Source organism: Thalassophryne amazonica, chromosome 14 (assembly GCF_902500255.1).
Source record: "Thalassophryne amazonica chromosome 14, fThaAma1.1, whole genome shotgun sequence".
Classification (NCBI taxonomy): Eukaryota; Metazoa; Chordata; class Actinopteri; order Batrachoidiformes; family Batrachoididae; genus Thalassophryne; species Thalassophryne amazonica.
The window spans coordinates 40,711,098-40,733,131 of NC_047116.1; the positions used below are offsets into that span (position 1 = coordinate 40,711,098).

Here is a 22,034-nt window from a genome sequence, read left to right on the forward strand (position 1 = left end):
TGTTGAGTACCATCCCAAAACACCGTCCTCATGGGGTGGAAGCATCATGCTTTGGGGGTTTTTTTCTGCACATGGGACAGGACATTGCACTGTATTAGGAGAGGATGACCGGGGCCATGTATTGCGAGATTTTGGGGAACAACCTCCTTCCTCAGTTAGAGCATGAAGATGGGTCAAATGGGTCTTCCAACATGACAATGACCTGAAGCACACAGCCAGGATAACCAAGGAGTGGCTACGTAGAAGCATATCAAGGTTCTGGAGTGGCCTAGCCAGTCTCCAGACCTAAACCCAATAGAAAATCCTGGTGAAAAACTACTACAGGAAATGTTTGACCTCTGTAATTGCAAACAAAGGCTACTGTACCAAATTAACATTGATTTTCACAGGTGTTGAAATACTTATTTGCAGCAGTAACATACAAATACACTCAAAAATATAAACACAACACTTTTGGTTTTGCTCCCATTTGTATGAGATGAACTCAAACATCTAAACTTTTTCCACATACACAATATCACCATTTCCCTCAAATATTGTTCACAAACCAGTCTAAATCTGTGATAGTGAGCACTTCTCCTTTGCTGAGATAATCCATCCCACCTCACAGGTGTGCCATATCAAGATGCTGATTAGACACCATGATTAGTGCACAGGTGTGCCTTAGATTGTCCACAATAAAAGGCCACTCTGAAAGGTGCAGTTTTGTTTATTGGGGGGGGGGATACCAGTCAGTATCTGGTGTGACCACCATTTGCCTCATGCAGTGCACACATCTCCTTCGCATAGAGTTGATCAGGTTGTCAATTGTGGCCTGTGGAATGTTGGTCCACTCCCCTTCAATGGCTGTGCAAGGCTGCTGGATATTTGCAGGAACTGGAACACGCTGTTGTATATGCCAATCCAGAGCATCCCAAACATGATCAATGGTGATATGTCCGGTGAGTATGCTGCCATGCAAAACTGGGACATTTTCAGCTTCCAAGAATTGTGTACAGATCCTTGCAACATGGGGCCGTGCATTATCCTGCTGCAACATGAGGTGATGTTCTTGGATGTATGGCACAACAATGGGCCTCAGGATCTCATCACGGTATCTCTGTGCATTCAAAATGCCATCAATAAAATGCACCTGTGTTCTTCGTCCATAACAGACGCCTGCCCATACCATAACCCCACCGCCACCATGGGCCACTCGATCCACAACATTGACATCAGAAAACCGCTCACCCACACAACGCCACACACGCTGTCTGCCATCTGCCCTGAACAGTGTGAACCGGGATTCATCCATGAAGAGAACACCTCTCCAACGTGCCAAATGCCAGTAAATGTGAGCATTTGCCCACTCAAGTCGGTTACGACGACGAACTGGAGTCAGGTCGAGACCCCGATGAGGACGACGAGCATGCAGATGAGCTTCCCTGAGACGGTTTCTGACAGTTTGTGCAGAAATTCTTTGGTTATGCAAACCGATTGTTTCAGCAGCTGTCTGAGTGGCTGGTCTCAGATGATCTTGGAGGTGAACATGCTGGATGTGGAGGTCCTGGGCTGGTGTGGTTACACGTGGTCTGCGGTTGTGAGGCTGGTTGGATGTACTGCCAAATTCTCTGAAACGCCTTTGGAGACGGCTTATGGTAGAGAAATGAACATTCAATACACGAGCAACAGCTCTGGTTGACATTCCTGCTGTCAGCATGCCAATTGCACGCTCCCTCAAATCTTGCAACATCTGTGGCATCGTGCTGTGTGATAAAACTGCACCTTTCAGAGTGGCCTTTTATTGTGGGCAGTCTAAAGCACACCTGTGCACTAATCATGGTGTCTAATCAGCATCTTTATATGGCACACCTGTGAGGTGGGATGGATTATCTCAGCAAAGGAGAAGTGCTCACTATCACAGATTTAGACTGGTTTGTGAACAATATTTGAGGGAAATGGTGATATTGTGTATGTGGAAAAAGTTTTAGATCTTTGAGTCCATCTCATACAAATGGGAGCAAAACCAAAAGTGTTGCGTTTATATTTTGTTGAGTGTAAATTATAAAAAAAAAAAAAAAAAATCCTACATTGTGATTTCCTTTTTTTTTTATTTTATTTTTTGGGGGGGATTATGTCTCTCACAGTGGACATGCACCTAAGATAAAAATTTCAGACCCCTCCATGATTTCTAAGTGGGAGAACTTGAAAATCGCAGGGTGTTCAAATGCTTATTTTCCTCACTGTAACATTTATCTGTGATGAAAATTTTGTCAAAATCTGTGCAATAGATTTAACGACAGACAGATAAATCAATAAACACCAAAGATTTTATTACTTTTTCGGCAGATGTAAGTATCATCAATAAGTAGTATTAATCTAACGTTATTATTACTTACTAGGGCATGGACAAGGCCGATAATGAAAGGTGGGCGGACAATGTCATCAGCTGCCCACTACTTTGATATATCAAAGCAGTGGGCAGATAATGACAAAAAAAAAAAAAAAAAAAAACCTCAGTTCCAGAGCAGTTTTTTTGTCATTATCTGCCCACTACTTTACTGTGTGCTTTGTTTTTTTAATTCTGTGGTATCATCACACTGATCTAGCATAGTACACAATGCAGCTGTACCCAAATCCTCATATCCCTCATATCATATCCCGACTGTTTGACTGAACCAAAGTTCTACTGGTTTGTTTCAGTAAAATGTGTGTTACGGTAACGCTCCTGTGTTAGGAGTTAGCTTGCTGAGGTTGCGGTAAAATGTTTTATGAATTACCTCAGAAGTATTATCGGTTTACAAAAACAGGGTTTTTTGATTTAAGTGTTTATTTCTCATTTACTTTAATATACACTTCACATTCCAGGTGCCAACAGCCAGGGGCTGTGAGCACGGACCGGGCCGCCGGGCCACCCGCCCTCGACCGCCACCTATCCTCTCTGCACCCCGACCCCCATGGCCCCCTCTGCAGGGTGAACCCACAGGAGGCGGGCCCCATGGGCTAAGGCCCGACCACCAGGTGCTCACGCGCAAGCCCCAACCCCAGGTGGAGCCCCGGCTCCGCCATACCAGGTGACATCTCGGCCCTTGATTTTTTACTGGTCATGGGAGCTTCTGAACTGCCCTTAGCCGAGTGTGAAGCATCCAGGATGAAAATCAGCACCTCCAAATCCGAGGCCATGGTTCTCGACCGGAAAAAGGTGCTTTGCCCTCTTCAGGTCGGTGGAGTGCCTTTGCCTCAAGTGGAGGAGTTTAAGTATCTCGGGGTCTTGTTCACGAGTGAGGGACGGATGGAGCGTGGTGAAGAGACAGCTGAGGGGGGCAAAGCTCTCGATTTACCCATCGATCTACGTTCCGATCCCCACCTATGGTCATGAGATTTGGCTCATGACCGAAAGAACGAGATGACGAGTACAAGCGGCCGAGATAAGTTTCCTCCACAGGGTGGCTGGGCGCTCCTTTAGAGATAGGGTGAGGAGCTCGGTCACTCGGGAGGAGCTCAGAGTCGAGCCGCTGCCGATGCCCGAGGTGGCTCGGGCATCTTTTCTGGATGCCCCCCTGGACGCCTATATATACACACACACACACACACACACAAAAAAAAGAAAAAAAAAAACATATTTATATGGAAATACAGCTGTCTGGGAACATACTCTGTCATCTTGGATTTGTTTTTCTTTTCCGAGCAGTCAACCAACCATACATCATGCTGTCATTGTTCAGACTGGCAGTCCCCATGTTGCATCAGTCAGCATGGTTTGTATGTGCTTGTGTTGTGTAAGTGGTAATAAAGAAAATATGATTTTATCCCAGGCCCTATTGTTTGATTATTCACCCTTCACATCTATGGATAGCAGCCCTCCACTTCATTAGAATCCCGAGGCTTGATTGGGGGGGTTGGACACTAAAATAATGAATCATAGCACCCTCCAAAATCACATCATTGCATAATTAACTAAGGTATGAGGCTATTCCACAGAGCATCATTCCTTCCCATTTCATCCTGAATAGCAAGTCAGGGCACGTTTTAAAGCATTATAGTTACTTCTTGATACATCTTGCCAATCTTGAACAAACTTGGTATACGTACAAGTTATGGTAATCATCTGCACCAGTTTGAAATTGGGATAAAATTTTGAACAGCTCTAAAATTTCATCCCGATTAGTCAAATCATCGCGAGTTCAAGCCCAGACTTAAGAGGCACTTATTTTCCCTTTCGTATGGCTAGCATATTGGCTAGTATGGTACTATGTTTCTTACACTTTTTAATTCAGGTTATTAGTAAACAGAGCGGTCCGCAGCCTCAACTTTATCTAACTTTCTTCTTTTTCTTGTTGCTTAATGCTGACAAATTATACCTTTTATATCTGTTATACCTTGCCTGTGGTGTGTGTCGCCTGATTCTGGTTTATATTTTCCTCTCTGTTTGAGGTGTGGCTCCATCCAAAAGTGGGAGCGGGTGTCTTCTTCAGCAAGTCTCCCATCCTGTGCACCAACATGGATTCCAAAAAATTTCCTATATATTCGTAATGTCAACTGTGTCAGTAGCATGGCCCAAGAAGAGGGTCACACCTTTGAGTCTGATCTGCTTGAGGTTTCTTCCTCAAATCAGAGGGAGTTTTTCCCTTACCACTGTCACCTGTGTGCTTGCTCTAGGGGTTGTTAAGGTTAGACCTTACTTGTGTGAAGTGCCTTGAAGCAACTTTGTTGTGATTTGGTGCTATATAAATGAAAATAAATTTAAATAGTCCTAGTGAGTACTGCTCAAAACTTGATTGTGCTTCATTTGGGGTAAAAATTTGAAGCATAAGTAGGATTTGTTGCGGCTCTGGCCAAGAGTGCAGCTTTCTACTTTCATTTTTGGGTAGGTTGCCAGGTCTGCACTTTATAAGCCAGTCTGTTAGGAGGTAAGCCAGAGTAAGCAGTTTCATCCCACTTTTGAATTTTAGAATGGTGCGCTGTGGAATGTTTATGGCTTCATACTTCATTAAAATTATTCTACTACAAAGTTGTACAGGGCAATAATGATGTGCCCGTATTATCCAAAAAAACATTGTTCAACATAGCTGAGCCATCAAAGATATGACATAAAAGTAGTTACCTGTGTTAAACCCCATCTCATACACCATGCTTTGTCTGTGTGACTTTTTTTGCTATGCCATCATCACTCACTTATAACAACTAATGTGTTTTTTTTTTTTTTTTATTAAATTACTACTAGATCACAACATTGTTGTCAAGACCACAGTGTTTCTCATGGATCTAGCCTCTTAATTGTTCTGTCAAAGTGCACCAGAATGATGCATTTAACTTTTCTTCATGTCTGCCTTAAAATTTTCTTATGAGAGCTTGCCAAAGTCCACCCACCATCATGTCAGAAAGTTCTCTGAGAAACAGCAGTAGAAGACAAGGCCAGATTAACAGTACACCAAACAACATCGTACACAATACATGAGTATTATATATTATTAAGTATACCAAAAAAAAAGACTGTAGTACATATGCACATTTCTTACACCCCCCATTGCATCAAAGTAAACCAAGGCAATGAAGCAACATAAACAAGCCAAAAAACACCATAAACCCAAATCTCCAACATTTATTTTATATACTACTGCTTTGAAACCCTGCACATTGTGTTCTTTATAATCTGGTTATTTAATTCATTACTGAGATCCTATCATCTTACATGCAAGTTGTACATGTTAAATAAAGCCCTTCTATATATCAATCAATCAATCAATAAAAATATTTACATTTTAACGGCATCTGCAGGAGGCTTTGCATGTGTGCATAATTAGGGTTGAGTATCGGGAACCAGTTCTTTTTAGGTTTCGTTAAGAAATTATTCGATCCACTGACATCAATAGCCTTTCTACTTAATGATTCCCTTATCTGTCCTTCAGAGCGGCCATTGTTTTTGGGGGTGTTTGTCGGGAAAATTATAATTTCTCTACATTGATTCCAGACCCTGCAGGGTGATGAAAGTATATTTGACTTAAAAACAACTGGCTGTGAGTATTATATGGAAGAACAGCTAAATAGTGAAAAAAATACAGAAGATACCCTGTCACTCATACATATAAACAGCCAAAGCTTGTATTGTAAAATGTCAAAAATAAAAGATTATTTAAATCAGTTTAAAAATAGATTTAGCATTGTTGCAATCACAGAATCTTGGCTTAAAGATGACCTCATGGCTGATGTTCAAATGGAGGGATATGAGCTGTATTTTGTAAACAGAAGAGATAAAAAAGGTGGAGGTATTGCTCTGTACACAAAAACTGATCTGACATGTACAACTGTAGAAGAAATGACAATTATAGATGATGTCATAGAAATTGTAACAGTGGAAATTGTACATGAAACATCTAAGAATATTCTAATCAGTTGTGTATACAGAGCACCAGACTCTTGTGTTGTGAAATTTACAGATAAAATAATAGAATTATTCCATCAAATCAAAAACAAAATGCTTTTTATGTGTGGAGATTTTAACATTAATATAGAAAGCTCCAGTTGCCAAAGAACAAGTGATTTTGTGAATTCAATGTATAGTTTGGGGTTATTCCCCTTGATAACAAAACCAATCAGAATTACATCGCAAAGTGCAACGATAATTGATAATATATTCACAAATAGAACAGATGAAATTATTAAGAATGGGATCTTGATGACAGATCTTAGCGATCATTTACCAGTTTTTTCAATATTTAAATACAAAAATAGGTACAAGAAAAAAACTGTTATAAACTTTAAAAGAGATGAGTCAGTAAAAGCCTTAAGGCATTAAATTATGACCTTAAAAATCTAAATTGGGAAGAAGTTTATGTCGGTGATGTTAATGTAGCATGTAATTCATTTATGAAAATACTTATAAAATCATGTAATAAAAACTGTAAATTAATAAAAACTAGTAAGAAAAGAGTAAATAAACCATGGTTGACTAAGGGAATAAAAAATGCTTGTGTAAAGAAAAACTATTTATATAGGTGCTTTTTAAAAAAGCAAACAAAGGAAACAGAACACAGATACAAACAATATAAAAATAAACTATTGACAATAATTAGGAAAAAAAAAAAGATTATTATAGTGAACAATTAAATAAGAGTAAAGATAATATGAGGGCAACATGGGGAATTATAAATAGTGTGATTAAAAGTGATGGAGCGAAATCAACTTTTCCAAATTACTTTGTCAAGGAAAATAAAGAATATAGACACAAAGGAAGTTGTAAATGAGTTTAATGATTATTTTTCAAATGTGGGATCAAGTCTGATGGTAAATAAATAGTAGAAGATAAAGTAAATACACTTGTAAATACGGTCAACAGTATTTTCCTTGACAATGTGGAAAAAGATGAAGAAATATTGTAAAAAACTGTGTAAGCAAAAGATCAACTGACTATGAAGATTTAGATATGATGACTGTAAAAAGTATAATAGAAACTGTTATTGAACCATTCACTTACATTTGTAATCTGTCTCTGTCAACAGGAATTTTCCCAGATGAAATGAAAATTGCCAAGGTAGTCCCATTATATAAAAGTGGAGACAAACATAATTTTTCAAATTACAGGCCAGTGTCATTGCTTCCACAGTTTTCTAAAATTATGGAAAACGTTTTTGTGACAAGGTTGGTCAAATTCATTGAGAAACATCATATTTTAAATAACGCTCAGTATGGATTCAGAACAAAACATTCGACAGCTATGGCAATTATGGAATTAACAGAGAAAATATCAACAACAATAGATAATAAGGATTAGTTTGTAAGTATCTTTATCGACCTGAAAAAAGCTTTTTCACGTTATCGACCACTCAAGATTGCTTCACAAGTTACAACAATATGGAATTAGAGGTATTGCACATCAGTGGGTAAAAAGCTACTTAGAAAATAGAAAACAGTTTGTTCAGATAAATAATACTAAATCAGAATTGTGTAACATTATTTATGTGTACCACAAGGGTCAGTACTTGGACCCAAACTGTTTATTTTGTATATCAATGATTTTGTGAATGTATCTAAAGTACTTGGCAGCATATTATTTGCTGATGATACAACATTATTTTACAGGAAGTAGTACAAGTGATAAATACAGCGTTGGAAAAAGTTAAACATTGGTTTGATATAAACAGATTGTCACTAAATCTTAATAAGACAAATTTCATATTATTTAATGACAGAGTGGGAAATAATGATGCGTCATTAAAAATAGATGGAATGGACATACAAAGGGTAAAAGAAACGAAATTTCTAGGAGTCATGATTGATGATCTTACATGGAAGTCACACAAATTACATAAAAGGAAAAATAGCGAAAGCCATTGCTGTTTTGCATAAAGTAAAATTTTCATTAAATAGTTATGGTTTATTAACATTGTACAATTCATTGATTGTCCCATATTTAACTTATTGTGTAGAAATCTGGGGATCAACATGTACAACTTATACACAACCATTATTTATTCTGCAGAAAAGAGCTTTAAAAATGATTAGTAATAGTCGTTTTAGAGATCCATCTAATCCATTATTCATTAAGTATAGGGTACTTAAATTTCATGATTTAGTTGATTTGAAAATATTACAAACAATGTATCAAGCTAACAAAAATAACTTACCAATAAACATTCAAAATATGTTTGAAAAAAGAGTAAGTAGTTATAATTTGAAAGGAATAGAAGTCTTTAAAAAACCAAGATTCAGAACCAAAGTAAAGGAACAGAGTATTGCAGTGAATGGTGTAAAATTATGGAACAACCTCAACAAAGAAATCAAAGAATCAAGGTCGCTCAAATTATTTAAAAAACGTATTAAATTACATGTATTAAGTGGGTATGAAACTATGAAATAAGTCAGTGGGCTATGACAAAGCCTAGGGTGTGATCTGTTAGTGATGTCTAGAATGTTTTAAGTTTAAAATGTAATCTGTTAGGGATGTAATCTTTTAAATAATGGTTAAAATTATGAAATAAGTCAAGGTATGTGACAAGTCAAAATGTAATCTGTTTAATAATGTTGATTAATGATACTTAAATTGAAAGATTGTATTGTAAAAAAGGGGCAGAAAATATGACTTGTTCTTCTCTCTGCTTCTTTTCATTCAAAGTCTTGTAAATTTCATTTCTGCTTTTTTTTTTTTCTTTTAAATGAATGAAATAATAAAGAAAAAAAAAAGAGGTATCAATAAGGGAATCGATAAGGAATCGGATCAATAATGGCATCGATAGATAGGAGAGCAGACGTTGTACAAATCAGGGAATATTTGTAGATCCCTCTCAGTGCGTTTGCAGGTATTGAGACAAACTGAACTCCATAGGAAGATTTGAGTTTGCGGACATTAGTGTGCATGCCAACGCCTGCAAATTGTCTTGTAAATCAGTTCAGAGGTGTTATGTTCCAAAAACATGCATTTTTGGTTTTTAGAATTGTTTATTTATCACTAGCTATTACATAATATAGGAGAAAGTGTTATTTCTAGCCAAAACAAAGCGAATTTAGCAGCTTGCAAACCAGGAAGTGACGTCACCACGCTAATGTCGCGAAATGTTTTAGAAATCCTTCAAGAGGTTTATCAGGTTACAAAACAGCGTTTTCAGTTTTAGAAGGTGTTTATTTTCACTAGCTTTTACATAATATATGAGAAAGGTGTTGTTTCCAGCCAAAAACTAAGCAAAGTTAGCAGCTAGCAACACTAGAAGTGACATTACCATGCTAATGTCTGCGAGATCATATGATAAAATTAGGTACAGAATGTGACTTTTTAACTTGTTAAAATAGGTGAAGGTATCTTAGAACTTGTCCAAGTTCTGTGTCCCAAGAATGCTCCCTGTCAATTTGAAGACTGTGGCAGTAATAGGACTGGACTTATGCTGAGCGCAGACAGACAGATGTAAAGCCTTCGCAATACCCAATGGCCATACTCGTTGGCCTCGCATAACAAGAAAAAACTAAGAGGTTAGAGTTTGCACATGCATTTGTAGATGACCACATGTTCAAATGCAATCAGAAATGTTCCTTGTGTAGGATGTAAGGGGAATGATGTCATGGAGAAAAATCCTAGCAACAAAAACAAATATGGCTGCTCCTGGTGATGAATTGTTGCACTTCTGAACATGTCATTTATCTTTTCAAAAAAAAAAAAAAAAAAAAAAAACATTCTAGGAGAGAATGGCAAAATTTTGCAGGCTTCATTTCATGTCTTCAATCTCGATCTCCTACAGTTTAAATGGAACCAATCAGGTGTCATTAAATTTTGGGGGCCTTTCTGATGCATAACTGCGCTGAAAAACATGCACACAGTAACAAGCTTACAAATGGTTCTATACCATGGCAACAGTCATCTAACTGAAACAAACATGAATTTTGCCATGCAGAGAAAATACAGAATGGAACTGAAACAGGTCTGCAAGCCAGAGTGGGCTGATGATGGTAATCAGAAGAGATCCAGGTTTCAGACTGTCACTACATGAAAGGCAAAAAGCCCCCCTGTCTCCCCAAGATGTAAGTGCAGGCTGACTTTTCTGTGCCACTGGCAGAACGCAACAGTCACAATCTTGCAACAACTACCTCATAGGAACCCTTTAAAATAAGCAATAAAGCTACAGTGTGTAGGATTTAGTATCATCAAATGGTGATTGTATTGCAATGTCACCAGTCACGATGTTTTCTCTCACGTTTCAGCTCCTTTGGTGACTGGGATTCATGCTTCCATGCCTTCGCTTGAGATAGATCATACATATTGCTTTTCATTTCATAAAAATGAAAGTTCTCAAAACAACCAGCCAATGGGAAGCAGACTATATAGTATACAGCAGATAGAATATCCGGAAGCAACCATTTATTCCTCTTCTTTTTTATCTTCAGTTTTACAGCCGTGCCACAAATAGCGAAAGGCGGAGTAAGTATGTCTGTTTTGGGCTACTGTATCCACACGGTGATTGAATAAGGTGGCCTCAAAGAAGTCCGAAATGACGGGCTCATTCTAATCTTATGAAAACACATTGATTCATTTTGCAGTTAATTATACAGATGTTGACAAATGCTATATTCCTTAATGCCCCCTTTTTAGTTGAAGTGATTTGTCAATTCACGATCTGACAGAGAATTATGGTCAGATGCTTCCTAACCTATCACTGAGGTAATTAAGTCAGCAAAAGGTTCAATTCCATCTTTAAAATGTCAGCATTTAATCTTTTCTCTGCTCTATATCACTCTAAATTGAGTATCTTTTGAGTTTTGCTCTGGTTAGACAAAGCACTTAGAGACATCTTCAACTCAACCAAATTTTAAAAGGGCATTTGTTTTTTGTTTTTTTGTGTCACTATCTGACATTTTGCAGCTCAAACAATTCATCATGAACGCAGTCATCAGATTAAATGATAAAATTAATATCAGATGTGCCCCCGATTGTCCTCTGCTATTTGTCAGCTGTCTAACGTGTTTAAAGTAACTGTATGACACATTTCAGCATGGAAATGCAAAAAAAAAAACACGGGGGACTGCTACTTACAGCTGTATTTAACACCCAGCACCCTGCAAGAACGGCCAGAAGGGTGAAGTGGTCGGTCTGCATGGAACCTTCTGGTACCACCACATGGCTCACTGTAGAAGACAGATTTTTAAAAACATAGATAAATATAGCATCTGGGCAATCATTAAGCTGCAAAGACACAAATGGCATGAGTTACATATGAATGCTACATGCTGTTTCCTTCGCGTATCTAACTGAACAGAAACAACTTTGTTTTGTGTGTGCAATATCCAATAGATGTGTGCTCCACCACTTCTGTTAGCGTTAGCTAGCAAGCAGATTCAAGCTAGCAACAGCAGGGAGAAACATAATGTTCAGCACAACACAAAATATACACCAGAATGAAAAACTAACACCAGACAGCTGGAGTGTGAGGCTGGGAATGGTGCCAAAATGGTGTCATTACTGCAAATTCAAAATACTGCTTCAAAATGTTTTGAAAACAGGCGCCTACCTTTTGAACGCTGGTCTGGGGTCGACAGGAAAAGGAAGAAACCACAATATTGACTAAAATCTACAACAGAATGATAAAGTAAAACTGAACGAACACCACATCACTAGCGCAGTGCTCTATTCTGCTATATTCTTTGTGGGTTCTATTCTGCCTGATATTCAGAATTGCCCTTTTTATTCCCCCTTTAAAAAAAAAAAAAAAAAAAAAAATTCAGTAATTTGCAGTATCAACAAATCCCCACCCCAAATCGGGAGTGCAAATTACTGACGGCTACCTGAAACACTGTTTGCAGCAGATAACTGAAAAAAATCCTTCAATGGAATAGTTTGTGTTGAGTGCTTGGTCTGCAAAGTAGCAGTTAAACAATGTCAACGTCCATTGGATTCTATGACATATGTTACCCCGTAACATGATAACCAAGCATGACAACACGGTGCCAACTACTCCTTTTTAAAAACCCTATTTACTCAACCAATAATTTGCATTTATTTTGTTTTTCCAAATTAAGCAACTTTAACTTTTGACCTCTGTACAAACTGAAATTGACCTTTCGAATCAAATGTATTGCCAAGTTCTCACATAAAAGGAATTTGATCTGGTGTTATTGGTGCATAACAACAATAATACAAAAGAAAAGGAAAAAATACTTCTGTGAGAAGTAAGAGTTAAATAGTCAAACAAATAACAATGGGTTGGGGCTGTGCAAAAGCATATGATTGGAATGAAGATGTACAGTACCTTTCAGTACAGGGATGACCAATCTGTACTTTGTGGAGGGGGGGGTAAATGGGGATTTTTGGCATTATTTATTAGTCTAGCTGTGAATGGAAAGAAGCTGTTTTGATGTCTTGAGGTTTTAGTCCTGATGGACCTTTGTCACAGTTCTTACAGTTTCTGCCCTATAACTCCATAACATTCAGGCACAGATAGTCCAAACTAGACCTTTTTTGAATCTCTGATCAGACACATAATATGGTACAGCTTTTGATATGATAGGAGAATCTTTTAATTTTGACACCTATGTAAATCGTCAACTGACCCCTACCTGGCTGCCTACTGAAAAATAAAGTGGACACCTACTTTTCCAAAAGGGTAATGTCTAGGGAGTATTTGAGCCAACTTTTGTGCTTGCATCACATTTCAAGGTGTCCTCTGTAAATATTCACTGATCTGCTGCACTATATCACTCCAGAGACTGCACAAAAAGGAAGCCATCACGTGCTGTGCTGCCACCTGGTGAACACTGCCACCTAGTAGAGAGCTCAGGAATATGCATCCATATCAAATTATGAATTTCAAATTCAAAGGCTGCAATGAGCGCAAAGGCTCTGCACATTATATAACAACAACAACGCATATGCTAACCTCATAAATGTAAGTATGTATATGATATAGCTAATTGATTTATCAAATTCATGCATGGAAGACTTGGACGCAAAATGTTCAGCCACGAGACTCTGATGGCAACAACACAAGGCGAAGCAATAGCTTATTTAGTAAAACGCTTTAGATAAAGGATATATAATTACAGGTTAATTAAATATTTAAGTTCAGCTTATTGCTTCTTCAGTCAATGAGTCATGCTGGGTGACAAGTGCAAAATGAGCATAATTATATCTCTCGGGCAAAACCTTCTTACTCTGTGGATTTGTCATCTACACTCTGAAATGTGAACTGCTCTCTGAAAGCATCACTGATACACCCCTCTGGTCACAGGAAGGAGACACTTGTATTTTTTCATTGCTACTTAATTCCCGATGCTGACAGCACCACCAAAAGTTTTATGAAGAATGATTTCAATTACTATGGCACTCTGGCATTTTCATACCCATTACTATGCAACAGTGGAGGAGCTGCGCTCAGCTGCTGTACATCCATAATGTATTCACTCTTAAAGCACTTGATAAGCACTGTGGAACACCCACACGTTATACTGCCTAAGCAGCTACTTTTGATTTTTTTTCCCCAACACAAAAAGGTCAGCTGCAGATAGTAAGGCCTGTGTAGAGCTAAGCTCAGCACAAAAAGGAACATTCAGGACAGCAGTCTCAACTTTAACAGGATGGAAGTGCAGCATGTGATGTTCATACCAAATATTAGGCTACAGTACAATGTTTCTAAACAGGGTAACAGAGGAGGAGGACCCTGCTATTAAAATGCAGCTTTTTTTGTTTGTTAAAATTACATGCCATTTGTTGTGGTTATTTTGACTAGAATGTTAACGTGTCAGTTGTACCCTAGTTTGTCAAAAAGTAAGCAAACTCCAATATAACAATACAGGGATGTACAAAGGTTGCTGTAGTTTGCCAGAAGACATGTAAGACTCAAGCCTAGCTTTTTTTTGGATGAAAAATCCTTCTTTCTGCCACTCCAGCATTAAATAATAGAACTGGTGATCCAACAGACAAAAAAAATGCACTGAATTTTCTCCAAACACAGTCAGAGACACCAATAACACCTTCAGTGTTCTAGCATTGGGTGTGTTGGTGTCCGTTTTGTACAGCCAGATTTTGAGAGCTGCCTACTCCAGACAGATTTACCACACAGTACCATACTGTTTATATTAATGATCCATGTGAAAGCAGTTCAAGATATAGGAGGATTCTGGGATGCCAAAAGCGACATCACTCACAGAATGGCAAGGTATGCTATTGTTGTCCTTAGCAACTGAAGACCAACACCATCAACAATTCTTGTAATTAATGGCCAAATTATGTCCAATGATTCAAAAGACATGAAGGCATTAGATGTGGAACCCAACCAAGATGAGGTAAGACAAGGGACTGAAAGGTCTTCCTGAGCTGCACAAAATTCCAAGGGAGAAATTCAGGCATGACCGACAAACTGGCTGAGTTTGGAATTTGAGTCCAGCTTTATTCATTTATATGAGTGAGGCGCCGCACAGCGGTGCAAAGCCCCCTCTACCGTAGATGAAGGCGCAAACCGGAAAAGGCACAAAAATTCAGCCCCAGTGGAGAAAAAGCCACGAACCAGACAAAATTGTGGTAAAAAGCCATAAAAAGTCACAGACCAACAGCAGACAAACATAGACATTATAAAGAGGAGTAGACACCGCACTGGTTGCTGAGGCACAAGAAATGCGGCTGCCATCTTGGACCGGTCATCATTTTTACCCCATAACTCCATGGAATTCAGTCATAGATAGTCCAAACAATAGGTTTTTGGAATTGTTATGATCAGACAAATAATGTGATATAGTTTTCAACATGAATGGAGCATTTTTAAATTTTGACCCTTGTAACTCATTAGAGCTCAGCTCCAGGATGGCTCCATATATGAAAATAAACATTAGTTCATTTAGAATGTGTACCAAATTCCATGCTTTTATAACAAAATGAACAGTTGTTTTGTTATGTCACCCCACTATATATATATATATATATATATATATATATATATATACATACACACACACACACACACACACACATATACACACACACTTTTTCTGTTTCTGAATTCTTTTTCAGATAATTTTCACAGAATATTGGTTATCGCTGCTATGCACAATTTGTCATTGCTTTTTTGCACTTGGTTTCTGACATAACTGGCAGATAGACAAACAGGCATAAAATTGGAACCTCCATCCAATTTTGGTGATATAGATAAAGTCATAACAGAAAAATGGGAGTGATTAAGGCACTTTTGATTGAGATATAATTCAAAATGTACACCAAATGGGCTTTTCTATATTAAATTCAAATGTCCACAAAATCCACAATCAGGATCAGATCTGGATCAAACTTTGTCAGGTGATAGTGAGTGCCAGTCTGCATCTCACTTTCAAATATGAGAGTGACTGGGACACATTTGATTAAGATATAATGTAAAATATACATTAAATGAGGTTTCAATGTTAAAGTTAAATTGCCACAAAATCTGTAATCTGGATCAGATCCAGATCAAACTTTGTCAGTCAATAAAAGATACCATTCTACATAATGCTTTGAAAGAAATTTAATCTTTTTTGAACTTTTGAAAATTTGTTCAGTTTTAAAGGATTAGGATTTTTCCAGTATTATTCTTGACTTTGACTTTTTCTTGACTAAAAATGTAATCATTTCTTGCCTATCAGGATATGAATCCTCTGTAAAAATTTCACAATATATGAAAAGTTGTGGGTTGCAGGGTGTTCACAATCAGACAAAAAAAAAAAAAAAAAAAAAAAAAAACGGGTGAAAACATGACTTCCGCCCAACTTTGTTGGCGGAGGTAATACATCCTGACCTCATGACCAGAATGCCAAGGACATCTGGTATGTAGCAGATGGAGTATAAAGCAGGTTCTCTCAAAATTCTGTGTGCCCCTCTATATATATCTATATATATATATATATATATATATATATATATATATATATATATATATGGATGTACATATGGTGCTCTTAGGAGGTTGTTTGAACCCCAGACAAACATTACCTGAGCCAGAAAAGGTATCAGCCCTCCTTCCTCCAACTACCTGTTCCAGTGCGGTCAGCTGCTGCTGTTCTGACTGTGACAGGTTGTTGGCCAACAACACCATTTTCTCATCCCTCCTCGCAAAGTCACACACCTACGGCAAGACAGCACTGAAGCACCACTTGGTTTACAACACCATGCAAAGGGTTAGATTGTCCATACGTTAAGACATACCACTGATAGATCAGCTGAGGGGCTACGAAAGGTGTCAGCACACTGGGATTCTTCTGAAGTCAGCCAAAAAATCTCCTGCATATCTCGACCTATGGCATAATCAGCAGGCTGCTTTCCATATAGATTTCTGAAAAGAGGACATTTGAAGTATCTCAAGACATCTTGTAAAAATAAATAAATAAATACACATACATACATACATACATACATACACATACATACATACATATACACATATATATTTTTTAAAAGCAGGTTATCTGAGGACTTCCAAGGGCAGTAATTTCTAGTTTTTAGAAATGCCTTGCCATGTACCCTGTAAAATCAAGTAAGTCCTGTATATAGGCATGGAGACCCATTGGTGCCGGTACTTATTCTCAGATTCTGTAGAGTGAAGCAGGTGAGAGTGTACAACAGCCTGCCTGATTATGTGCCATGCAAATAGCAAGGTGGAGTTGGAAATGCAACAAATGCATTTGTGCTTTGTGCTTTAGACTGCGGGCCATAGATCAGCAGGATGTTCAGAAAGTGAAAATGAGTGCTGATAAATCAAGTTTTGTCATGTCCATAAAACACCCTAAAGATGTGATCATGCAGCAACTCTGAAACATGAGCAAAAATACAGAGTACAATTTCTTGTCTTCTTGTTTCATCAAAAAAACAAAACAGCACCATAACATCATAGTGTGCCAGCACTGCTGTCAAAAATCTAGATAATTATCCATTGTACTTTCTGTAAGTGGCAGTTGTCCTGACTGACAAAGCAGTGATGCTACTTGTCTGATCAAGCTTTAAACCCTTTCACAAACTAACACTGCCAGGTAATTAGTCATAAATCCTTCCCGACAAGATAATTGTACTGTCACAGGATATCACTGGAAAGCATGCTGATGTAGACCGGCCATGCAGGGCCAGAAAAAAAAAAAAAACAATATTTGCCAGCCCAGAGCTCTGAGGAAAAAAAAAAGAAAAGAAAAGTTGGCAAAGTCACAGTTTGCTTGTTGTGTGTAACTGTGCATTCATGTGCATCATTCACTTGTTGGAGCATGTAGAAAAATAATGATGTGTGCTCAAGTCCCCGTTCTGCTTCATGTTGTCAACTTTGTAGCAACATCGTGATCCATGGAGAAATGTATTCACACCACATATGTGTAATCAGTGGTGGGCACAGTTCAGCTCGTCAGCTAACAGCCAATTAGTTAACTTTGGCATTCACAAATTTGCTTTTCAGTTAACTTCGAAAACCATTAGCAGACCAATTAACTCACTCAAATCAGCTAACGGTTTATGAATAAAGTTTAACAGTCAAAACATTTGTGAACCTTAAAATAAGACATTTGCTCCCATTGGTGTTCATGCATTAAATCGATAAGCAAAACTGACACCATGTGACGCCAACAAACATCACCGCAATGAAACAGAGGAGTAGGTCAAGTCAAATTAAATGCATTAATTAGATTTTTAAAATTATTTTTATATTTCTAATTTGTTTAATACTTTCTATAGTGTGAACATACTATATAAATCATATGCTTGTTCATGTAACTATTTACATACTGCATCTTGACTATCATCTTTTCTTACACTGCTTTCCATAAAACTAGGATATTGGACTTACTGTGTCCCACGTGGAGTGTACTAGCTCTGACCTCAAAGTGATCCAGGCAAATTAAGTTGAACGTAAACCATGATAAGCTAATATTTGATTTGTTTTTGAAGAGACACTTTGACTGTCAGCAATCCAGTCTTCTCGCATACATAACTGAAACAGAAGAGGGAAAACGACAGATGAGCAAAGACATCTCATCTGTCATTGTGTAGCCTTCTTCATTGCATTCCTACTTAGAAATATAGCCTATCTAAAAATGCATTATCTTCAGGCCAGTTTCTATGCAGAACAAGTTGTGTTACATGGTGATGTCTAGCACAGCCAATAAATGCAGCTTATAGTTTATTAGTTGATGTTTTACCATTCACGGTGGGCATCGCCATTCTTCTGTGAGTCTGTGACATCAGGCGACTGTATCTCGAAGTCGGGGGAAATCTGCTCAAACTTCGCTAGTAGGAACTCCGGTTTCGTGTGGTGTTCCAGTGCACTTTTTTTGAGTCGGAGGTCTGAAATTTCCGACTTCCCAGTTTTCTGGAATGCAATATTAGCATGCTAAACCTTTTGGGAGCTTCCATAGTGATGCTAAATTTCAGTACTTTGTTTTTCAGGGCTTTATAGCCACAAAACCAGACAAATCTACCTTCATAAAAAAATTGAGGGTAAAAGTCATTAATAGCTTCAGCTACATGTTTCAGTTGTCTACTGGTTTAGCATTATCATAGTAAATGTTCAGTTAACAAACATCAAGTTAACTTTTAGGTTAGCTGTGTTCACTGCTGTGTGTAATGGAGAGTAGAAACTAAATTATTATCAAGTCAAAGGCAGCATTACAAGACAGACAGATCAAACTGTGACCCATCTCTTCTCAAAACAAGAATACTATGAAAACGGCTTAGAGGTCTCCAAGTTTGTGTGAACTAAACATATCAAGGTCACTTTGATGACAAATAAAAACAGTTTGAGAGGAAACCGAAAAGAAACAGTCCCTGCAGGTTGTCTCAAAGATTAGGCGTCAGCAAAGATAACACCTGGGGGACAATTAATAGGTCCACTGGTCCATAAAATATTCATCTGGATTCATACCTCCCACCTATAAACACACAAATACAAACATAAAATGCCCCCATCGTTTGAGTGGAAAGGGAACATTCTGATTTATGCAGCCACACGTGAGCAGAATATATGAACAAAAATTGAGTACAGAATACTGTGCAGACGGTAAAGTCACAGATGCTTTCCCACAAACCCCCTGCCTGTGCACACATGTAGCACAAAGGCAGCAGTAACTGTAAGCACAATTTCATTCAGAAGGAAAGGTTAAATAATTAAATTGCAGCAAAATACAACAGACATGTAACATGCTGCCAGTTTTAACATCAAACATACTCCATCTGCAGCTGTTTGAACAACATCCCCTCTTCAAACACACCAATCAGAGTAACAACAGTAATATTCCCAGTTATACTTTAATTCAGGTTGGGAGTACCACGGTGAAGCATGGAGGTTTATCTACAACCCCTGGCAAAAATTATGGAATCACCGGCCTCGGAGGATGTTCATTCAGTTGTTTAATTTTGTAGAAAAAAAGTAGATCACAGACATGACAAAAAACTAAAGTCATTTCAAATGGCAACTTTCTGGCTTTAAGAAACACTATAAGAAATCAAGAAAAAAAGATTGTGGCAGTCAGTAACGGTTACTTTTTTAGACCAAGCAGAGGAAAAAAAATATGGAATCACTCAATTCTGAGGAAAAAATTATGGAATCACCCTGTAAATTTTCATCCCCAAAACTAACACCTGCATCATATCAGATCTGCTCATTAGTCTGCATCTAAAAAGGAGTGAACACACCTTGGAGAGCTGTTGCACCAAGTGGACTGACATGAATCATGGCTCCAACACGAGAGATGTCAATTGAAACAAAGGAGAGGATTATCAAACTCTTAAAAGAGAGTAAATCATCACACAATGTTGCAAAAGATGTTGGTTGTTCACAGTCAGCTGTGTCTAACCTCTGGACCAAATACAAACAACATGGGAAGGTTGTTAAAGGCAAACATACTGGTAGACCAAGGAAGACATCAAAGTGTCAAGACAGAAAACTTAAAGCAATATGTCTCAAAAATCGAAAAATGTACAACAAAACAAATGAGGAACGAATGGGAGGAAACTGGAGTCAACGTCTGTGATCGAACTGTAAGAAACCGCCTAAAGGAAATGGGATTTACATACAGAAAAGCTAAAAGAAAGGCATCATTAACACCTAAACAGAAAAAAACAAGGTTACAATGGGCTAAGGAAAAGCAATTGTGGACTGTGGATGACTGGATGAAAGTCATATTCAGTGATGAATCTCGAATCTGCATTGGGCAAGGTGATGATGCTGGAACTTTTGTTTGGTGCCTTTCCAATGAGATTTATAAAGATGACTGCCTGAAGAGAACATGTAAATTTCCACAGTCATTGATGATATGGGGCTGCATGTCAGGTAAAGGCACTGGGGAGATGGCTGTCATTACATCATCAATAAATGCACAAGTTTATGTTGATATTTTGGACATTTGAAAGGATGTTTGGGGATGATGAAATCATTTTTCAAGATGATAATGCATCTTGCCATAGAGCAAAAACTGCAAAAACATTCCTTGCAAAAAGACACATAGGGTCAATGTCATGGTATAGGTCAATGTCAATGAGCAGATCTGATTGATGCAGGTGTTAATTTGGGGGATGAAAATTTACAGGGTGATTCCATAATTTTTTCCTCAGAATTGAGTGATTCCATATTTTTTTCCTCTGCTTGGTCTAAAAAAGTAACCGTTACTGACTGCCACAATCTTTTTTTCTTGATTTCTTATAGTGTTTCTTAAAGCCAGAAAGTTGCCATTTGAAATGACTTTAGTTTTGTGTCATGTCTATGATCTGCTTTTTTTCTACAAAATTAAACAACTGAATGAACATCCTCTGAGGCCGGTGATTCCATAATTTTTGCCAGGGGTTGTATAATAGTCAAGTGACCTCTGTGTGCGTGTGTATGGCTTCAAATCACAGAAAAACTGGGCAGACGACATTTTCTGTTTCGTATGTTTATGTATTTTGGGTCAACGATGAACGCTGTAAAAAACAGAAAGTTGATAGGACTAAATATGTTTGAAGGAATTTGCGATATTATCTAACAACTGTGAACAATGGACGTTGTGCTGCAATGCGCCATGGGAGTTTGGGGTTTTAAATCCTGTTATTGTGGTTCATGTTAGTTTAACACTGTTAGTGTTATTAAGTTGCGTTTTTGTAGTTCAATTCGTTTAGTCAGTTTAGTTATGAGTCATGTTGCCATTACCATGAATGAGAAAGATAATGCATTTGATGTCTTCTGTCACCATCTCCTTTTGTGGGCGTGTAAAAATAAGTGCCTGCACAATTTCAACCAGTTTCAATTTCTTTTGGTTTGTGTGGCGCTATGGTCTGTTATTTTAGCACAAAACTGAGACAACCAGAATATAACCATTAACTTCTCTAATTTAGTAATTCTTTATAGAAAATATCCATCTGTCTCAATGACTGACGAGAACACCAACAACTAATCTTTATGATCAAGCAATCAAATGATCTGTATTAAAAATAATCCTACCGGAAGAAGGAAAAGCTGCGGTTCCTCGATTGGCCATTGAGGCTGGCTCCAAAAGACAACATATTCCCATAGATGTTAAAATGCCCAACTTTAGAGCAGAAATAAACATGTTTACAGCCTGGTACAAACACAGTTTTGCCCTCTATAGATAGTTTCCTTGACAACTGT

At 37.8% G+C, this 22,034-nt stretch overlaps 1 protein-coding gene across 2 annotated transcripts in view; it reads right to left on the minus strand.

The window, feature by feature from the left end:
- bard1 (BRCA1 associated RING domain 1) overlaps positions 1–22,034 on the minus strand; it is a 101,281-nt gene that overhangs the window by 51,780 nt on the left and 27,467 nt on the right. Inside the window, exons 7-9 of one of the 2 annotated variants that reach the window (XM_034186119.1) lie at positions 16,625–16,751; positions 16,412–16,544; positions 11,508–11,586 (exon numbers count right to left, since the gene is read on the minus strand). In XM_034186119.1, the coding sequence (XP_034042010.1) occupies positions 11,508–11,586; positions 16,412–16,544; positions 16,625–16,751 (339 nt within the window). Of the gene's footprint in view, positions 1–11,494; positions 11,587–16,411; positions 16,545–16,624; positions 16,752–22,034 lie in introns of both variants that reach the window. The other variant, XM_034186118.1, reaches the window with a different exon arrangement.